This window comes from Salvia hispanica, chromosome 6 (genome assembly GCF_023119035.1).
Source record: "Salvia hispanica cultivar TCC Black 2014 chromosome 6, UniMelb_Shisp_WGS_1.0, whole genome shotgun sequence".
Lineage (NCBI taxonomy): Eukaryota > Viridiplantae > Streptophyta > Magnoliopsida > Lamiales > Lamiaceae > Salvia > Salvia hispanica.
In genome coordinates, this window is record NC_062970.1 from 47,682,383 (window position 1) to 47,689,922 (window position 7,540).

The 7,540-nt window shown below is 33.1% G+C and overlaps 2 protein-coding genes across 3 annotated transcripts; one reads left to right on the top strand and one right to left on the bottom strand.

Moving 5' to 3' along the window:
- On the top strand, nucleotides 1-1,451 carry LOC125197073 (putative cyclin-D6-1). 2 transcript variants are annotated; one of them, XM_048095772.1, is made up of 5 exons: nucleotides 1-247; nucleotides 316-411; nucleotides 484-691; nucleotides 758-888; nucleotides 986-1,451. In XM_048095772.1, the coding sequence occupies exons 1-5, from the start codon at nucleotides 17-19 to the stop codon at nucleotides 1,136-1,138; spliced, it is 819 nt and encodes a 272-aa protein (XP_047951729.1). In that variant the 5' UTR covers nucleotides 1-16; the 3' UTR covers nucleotides 1,139-1,451. The 2 variants fall into 2 exon arrangements, with proteins under 2 accessions (XP_047951729.1, XP_047951728.1); XM_048095771.1 differs by having other exon boundaries at nucleotides 316-691.
- Nucleotides 1,452-3,534: 2,083 nt separating this feature from the next.
- On the bottom strand, nucleotides 3,535-4,923 carry LOC125196800 (transcription factor MYB14-like). Its single transcript, XM_048095426.1, has 3 exons — nucleotides 4,728-4,923; nucleotides 4,198-4,327; nucleotides 3,535-4,112 (listed from the first exon to the last, which is right to left on the bottom strand). The coding sequence occupies exons 1-3, from the start codon at nucleotides 4,858-4,860 to the stop codon at nucleotides 3,737-3,739; spliced, it is 639 nt and encodes a 212-aa protein (XP_047951383.1). The 5' UTR covers nucleotides 4,861-4,923; the 3' UTR covers nucleotides 3,535-3,736.
- Nucleotides 4,924-7,540: the final 2,617 nt, after the last annotated feature.

Sequence of the window (7,540 nt, forward strand, 5' to 3'; positions counted from 1 at the left end):
AACAATCAATCCATCAATGGAGTTTGATCTCGAAAATCCCCTCCCATTTTCAACTGACATTTTCCCTTCACTATTCAACACAGAGATTCATCACATGCCTTCCAAATCCATCCTCTCCGGCCACAATCTCCCCCTCCGCCGCGAAATCGCCGCCGCAATCCTCCACATCTCGCGCGATTCCGATCCTTCCCTCTCCTACCTCGCCGTCAATTACATGGATCGCTTCCTCTCCGCTCACTCCATACCGGTAAAATCGCCTTCGATTTCCTCAATTTCATCCAATTTTTTCTCAATTTGATCGATCTGTTTTTCCAGAATGGGAAGCCGTGGATCTTCAGATTAGTAGCGGTTTCCTGCGTTTCATTAGCGCTGAAAATGAGGCAGACGGAGCTCTCCGTCGCCGATCTCGCGGTGATTTTCCGATTAATCGGTTTTCAATCCATCAGCATTTTCGAATTTTTGAATTTCACCGATGAATTGCAGGATAACGATGGAGGTTTGATCTTCAATTCCGCGACGATCGAGCGGATGGAGATGCTGATCCTCGGCGCTCTGAAATGGCGGATGCGCTCCGTTAATCCTTTCGCCTTCCTCGATTACTTCCTCTCGCTCTTCGATTCCGGCGACGACGAGCGATCGATTCAGGCGTTGAAGAACAGAGGAGCTCAGATCATCTTCAAATCGCAGCACGGTTCGCATCAATCGATCAATCGGTTTACACAAGTTTTATTAATTTAATTAATTATTTTTTAATTAGATATCAAATTGCTCGAGTTCAAGCCGTCTATCGTCTCGGCGTCGGCTCTGCTCGTGGCGTCAAACGAGTTTTCCCCGGCGCAGTTTCAACCGTTCAGAGAAGCTATCTGCAGCTGCAGCTATGTGATTAAGGTCCAAAAATTGAGATTAATTAGGCAAAATTAGTTAATTTTACAATGCTGTTGATTATTTTTTTTTTTTTTTTTTTTTTTTTTTTTTTTTGTGGCAGGAGGAATTGCTGCATTGCTACGATGTGATGGCAGCGGCGTCGGGGCTGTTGACGCCAGCGAATGTGCTGGATTTCAGCTGCTCGTTTTCAAGCAGTCAAATTGAGAATTCCGCCATTAATGATTCGCCTCAGCTTTCTCAGAACAATCAGTGACTAGTGAATGTGTATATATATATATGATGAGAGAGGGACGTTTATCTTTGGCCACCATAAAGTTGGAAAGGGCAAGGGTATTTTCGTCTTTTCACATCCCGGTTCGGTTTGGTTTCGATTGTAACGATGTGTTTTTTTCTAGTTGAGCCTTTTTTTCGTGAGCCGGCTTATGGATTAGTGGGTGCTGTGCATGGTTAGTATTTATCGCGTATTTCGATTTTTGTACGTACGACTCAGGCTGGTGCTGTGCGAAGTAGTATTTATCGCGTATTTCGATTTTTGTACGTACGACTCGGGTGATGGGGAGGGAGCTAATCAATAATTTATTTTAGTAGGAATTATATTTCTATAAATCTATAAAATTAACATTGCATGGTACTAAAAATCGACCAACATTAGCATGTGGAATAGTTACAAGTTTTAAAAAATTGGATCTGTTTTATATGATTCAAAGTCGACACGTTTGACATAAAAAAAATACAAAAATTGTAGCGTTATGCTCTTGGAAATTGAAATAATTTATGTAAGATACTCAGAGTATACATTTAACAACTTTTGTAGCAAGATTTATTTTTATTACTAGTACTATATTTTCTTGATATTAATCTTAAAATAAAGTGGAGTGATAAATATAGATAAATCAAATTAGTCGTATGACTAAAGTTCTGGCATGAAATTCATGCTATAAAATTATGGAAAATAATTGTAGAAAGTTTCCAAATTTATGGGAGCCCCCACCCCACATGTAGCTCCCCTAGTGGTCATAATATGCAGTTTTTCATTCAAATGAGTCACATTATGATCTCATTATTTTGTTTCTTGCAAAGTAATCCCAGCAATTTTGAGATGGTCCCGAATATAAGAAATGAAATTTCGTTGTCACATAAATTATGTACCAACATTGGATATCTCTATAGGCAGTAGGTGAAAGTAACTTTACAATAACAAACATAAATTTAGACAGCCATATATAGGGACATATATAGTATAAAGATTCAATGATGAAAGTGGATAGGATTGAAATTCAGTTCAAAACTTTATATAGTTATGTATTTTGGCTTATCATTGTTCTCATAAAGAGGTCATGACATATACAATTCTTGAAAATAAAGGATTGGTTTGTTTTTCTTCTCAGACATTAAGAAATGAAAACATATAGAGTGAATTTACACAAGTTTAATCTAGTTTTGTGTTGCCACCTTTTATTATTTTCACTAAACGATCAAATTGCCATATACAGCAAGCAGAATATGACAAGCATCTACAGATGTAGCATCACACTATACACCATCCTAATACCACTTCCCAATCGAGTATTTCTCAGAAAATATCACCAACTTTTCACTATAAAAAACCCTCAACTTTCCGAGGTTTCGTCGCCAAATTCTGTAGAAAACGTAAGATGAGGACATTTTTCGAAAAATCCTAGAAATTGATGACACAAATCACGAACACATTTATACATACATGTCGAAAAATAAAGGTTTTTTTTTACTAAAAACTCAAATTTAGTTTTGTTTCTTAAAAAAAATACTCCCTCCATTCCTTTATAGTTGAGTCATTTTTCCATTTCGGAAAGTTCCCTCATAGTTGAGTCATTTCCATATATAGTAACCTTTTCTTCTTTCTTACTTTACTCTCTCTTACTTTATTCTCTCTACTTTATTCACTTTTTATTTTATTCTCTCTACCTTTTTTCCTTTCTTACTTTTTTTATCTATTTATTTAACAAACTCAACATTCATTTCTTAAACTCCATGCCGAAAAGTTCCGCCTCAACTATGAGGGAACGGAGGGAGTACATGTGTTGGATAGGATTGCATCAAAATTATTTTCACAAAATGTTTTCATTCGTTAAAAATATAAATTTAGTCCCCATGATATAACATTTTGGGCCTATTAGTTGAAACTAGAATTAAACTGCATTATTTTTGGACTATTTCAGATACCAAAAGGTTGTATATTTGCCATTACATATATTTTATTCATTTGGGCCTATAAGTTTAAATTTCATCAGCCCAGTTTGAGGCAATAAATTCTGAATGATTTGCTTTTGTTATTTTTTATCTATCATAAATTAACGCCTGGGCTCTAATATCTTTTGGTATGTTAAGACATTTTTTGGTGTGACCAGATGTACCGCTTTTGGCAGAATCCGATTAATCCTGCTCGATCGGATTTGCGAATTAAGGCCGAAAGTGTCCCAACATAGGTGGTGGGGTTTGAACCGGTGACTTTGAGGTCACCACGACCGTTGGTTGGTATTTTGACTTTACTTCACGGCATCGAACATATAAAGTTACTGAATCGTTGTGTAATTTTACTGGAAAAAAATGTCATCTTTCGAATTCAAACCAACATAAATTTTTTTCGTCAATTTCGTAAATCACCCGAACTCCCAAATTTTCATTTAATTTCATTTTTTTTCCAATTACAATTAAACATCATAATCACTTGATTATTTATAACTCTTAGTAACATTGGACATACAAAACTCCCATATACTATGGTATGCAAGTAGTATTATTTATACACAACAACATACATATTCTCTCTGTCCCTTAAAATTCGCTCCGAGTAAACCTCGCTCCTCGTCTGCTACCAAAAGAGACTCGTCTCGTAGTCAAAACACTGAAGTAGAGGATCATATCCAAGATTATAACTACTACTCTCACTCTCCGAATTCGAAGCATTGGAGGGCTCATTCCAGAAGCTTCCATAGGATGATCCGAAATCCGCCTCGAGTATACTGGACAACAACGATTCAAGATCGTCTTGCGATGAATTCGTTGAGAGGGAAGTAATTTCCGAGGAATCTGTTTTTTCTATGATAGAAATTGTGTTTGTATTCATAGGGTTTGTAGCGATTTGGGATGCGCGATTTGGATTGCGCCGTTTCTCGAGATGTGTGTGCCAGAAGTTCTTGATCTCGTTGTCTGTTCTGCCGGGCAGCTTTGCTGCGATGGCAGACCACCTGATTAATTATTACAATGGTCAAATGATTTGTTTGACTTTATTTTAAAACATATGTATCGATGAAGTGAAACACGAGTCGTTACTTGTTTCCGAGCTCCGCGTGCAATTCAACAACGAGCCGTTGTTCTTCCTCGCTGAAATTTCCCCTCTTGAGTCCCGGTTTCAAGTAATTCACCCATCGCAATCTGCAGCTCTTCCCACATCTCTTTAGGCCTAAGCAAGAAAATTGCATAAATTTCCACCATGAAAAAATTGCAACGGAATTTTCTGTCGGTAAACTTAATTACATGGCTAAATAATTATTTACATAAAATTAAAAGCCAAAACTACTATAAATTGACTTAATTGAGTAAAATTTTAGTATACATATGTTATAAGGAAATGGATTCTTCCTCTTCTAATTAATCCAATTAGGGTTTGAATCTTCAAATTAGGCGGAAGCTTCCAAGAATTCAAGAGAAGGTCGCGACTAAACTGATTCTTACTATACTATTAGATGGGAAGTGAAGTGATTAGTCACTTAACTTGCCCTAATTTCGCAGATGCTAACTTGAAGCTAGTCAGCATCTGCTATACAAGGAATATCAACAAACCCGATTAATTATTCACTCACCGGCGTATCTGGGGAGCAATCTCCAATTCCAGTGGCCGTATTTCTCGATGTAAGTCTTCAACTTTTCATCCTCGTCTTGACTCCAAGCACCCTTCTTCATTCCATTGCGGTCGATAGAAGGTGGCCTCACCATCTCTTTTTTGTTCTTTGTTTTCCCTTTGTGTATGTGTGTGTGTGTGTGTGTTTTGTTTTAGTTGTTATAAATTATGAGTGATGTGTGAGAAAGGAAGCTCAGTGTTTATGTATATATATAGAGAGAAAGAGGACAAAGGGAAGGAACGTAGGAAGATGGAATTTTGGGATAGTAAAATGGGTATTGTAAAAACATGATGAAAATTTTATATAAATAATTATTTAGTAGGAACAAGGAGACTTCTTTAGTTACGTACATCGCTTTCGACATAATTTAATTTGTTTCATTAATTTTAAGGAATTTTGGTACGTAGTTTTGTTCTTGGCGTCATGAGTTGATAAATTTCCATCATTAATAATAGTGGTTAGGTTTTGTTGAGATTATTTTTATTTAAAATTTGAATATTGAAGTTGTATTGCAAATTAGATCTATTTTTAAAGATTTAATAATATCTCGAATTTTAGATTATTTATTAGTAATTTTTTTTGCACGAATTTGGAGTAAGATCTAAACATTTTTGGTATAGGATATTGAAAACAATATAGTTTTTCTACCATAATAAATGTTCATCCACCTACGACAGGGACAAAGACCCAGTCATCCAAATAAAACAAGCTAGACACATAACTCTTGGCCTATAAATAAATAAATAAATTCTAAATTCAAAAAAAAAAAAAACAATAATAGTACATTTGTTCAAATCAATTAAAAAATATTGAAAATGACATTACGAAACGTGTGAACAAGGAAAAAAAAAGTTAAAATTGTGTTCACATATACAGTCGCTATAGACTACATATTTTCTTTCATTGACTATTTGAACACTTCCTATAGAAAAAATGGCGTCAATGAATTATGTCAAGTTCCGATTTAAGCCAAAATAAATGTGATAAACCATAATAATTCTCATAGTAGATTTTAATTGAACATTTCCCTATACACGTGGTGTGTGGTTCAATTAGATGGATACTTCAATTTCAGATAATTTAGATGTCAATTATATTTAAAATTGAACTATTTATATTGTACCTTTAATTATGTGTAACCAATTATATAGGGTGGAGCCACGACTTCCACTATATCAAGTCAATTCATAAAGGTACTATTTCACTAAAATTTCATTCAATTTTCATAAAGTTTTTCTCTATCTTTGACTAATACTATTCCGGTCTGTCTTTAGGAAAGCTTAGCATTAATTAATCATTTTTAATATTATTTAGAGTGTTTTGTATTGTCTCTTGTCCACATTTACGAGTAATTTGTGTATTTACACAACAATTTAGAAAATCGTGATACAACTTTTTAGTAAAAAAACGTTTGCTTTTTAGAATATTTCATGTGGAGAAAACTTTTTGACTAGGAAAAGAAACAATGTAATTGATGGTGTACTTTTTTTCAAATTTGTTTTACTTCTTCTATAATTATTATTATTTTAACTTTTTTATACAAAAATATAACGTGAGATCATGTAATTGTTCCAAATCTATCTGATGATATTGTTTACATTGTGATGCTTATATATAGTTCAATTCTAGTTTCGAGTAATTAATTAGTTATAGTGTGATTCAACTCGATACCAATTTACATATATTTAAATCATGTAAATCTCAAAATTCACCAAATTAACAAGTGTGATATAATTGAAATTCTACATTTATATAATACTCCATAATGTAGGTTTGACATAGTTTATGTTTTTAAAATTCTTATATTAAAATAATTTAATTGCAATAAATTTAGGAAATACAATGAGTAAAAACGAGTCGGCTTATTATTAAAATCAAAACGCGTTAGAAAATAAGGATTTCACACTAAACTGCATTTCGACTGACAAAATTGATCAAATTGACTATTTGACCACGTTGACCAAATAATTTAATTTGGTTTGACATAGTTTATGTTTTTTTATAAATTGGACGATTCTATAAATATATTAAAGTTTAGAAAACAAAAATTAGTTATTAAATTTATGTAGTGCTGTAATAATCTCATCTTATTTTTGTAATTTTTTCAACTTTTAACAAGTTAGTTGATAAAAAAATATAAAAAAATAAAAATAAAAATCCACCATTTTAAGATTGTATAATAGGCAAATAAAACTTGTATAGCTCATTTAAACTGTTAAATAAATATAATGGACAACAATGTCAGTAGATACCAATTTATTAAAATTTGTGTGATACATATATAATGTGATAAATTCTTTTTACGAAGGTAGTTGACTAGTAGTATCATCTAACAACTGATGATTACGTCACCAAAACTACGTCACTTATCCTTAAAAGCAGTAAATTTATTAAATAATACTCCCTCCGTCCCATTAAAAATGAAACGTTTTCCTTTTTTTTTTCCCATTAAAAATGAAACGTTTCCTAAAATGAAAATAACTCTCTCTATTTTTTCATCTCTCTTACTTTACTCTCTCTTCTTTAACTCACAAAACAACATTGCATAAAATCCCGTGCCGATTTCCAAATGTTTCATTTTAAGTGGGATAGAGGGAGTACTCCTGTACGAAGAAATTTATACAATATATAAACGGAGAGTTTTGGAGATATTTAGAAAAATAAGAGGAATTTTAGAGATATTTAGAAAAATGACCATTAAAAATAGATATTAAATGAATTAAAAATATATATAAAACAAAAAAGCCTAAACCACTACGTAGATATTCATGTGT

Bases quoted from the DNA above. Each gene is read 5' to 3' on its own strand.
- LOC125197073 (XM_048095771.1), top strand. From the start codon at position 17: ATGGAGTTTGATCTCGAAAATCCCCTCCCATTTTCAACTGACATTTTC. The intron at 692-757 runs GTTCGCATCAAT...TTTTTTAATTAG, and splicing joins CATCTTCAAATCGCAGCACG to ATATCAAATTGCTCGAGTTC. The intron at 889-985 runs GTCCAAAAATTG...TTTTTGTGGCAG, and splicing joins GCTGCAGCTATGTGATTAAG to GAGGAATTGCTGCATTGCTA.
- LOC125196800 (XM_048095426.1), bottom strand. From the start codon at position 4,860: ATGGTGAGGCCACCTTCTATCGACCGCAATGGAATGAAGAAGGGTGCT. The intron at 4,328-4,727 runs GTGAGTGAATAA...TTTCTTGCTTAG, and splicing joins ATTGCTCCCCAGATACGCCG to GCCTAAAGAGATGTGGGAAG. The intron at 4,113-4,197 runs GTAACGACTCGT...ATAATTAATCAG, and splicing joins CACGCGGAGCTCGGAAACAA to GTGGTCTGCCATCGCAGCAA.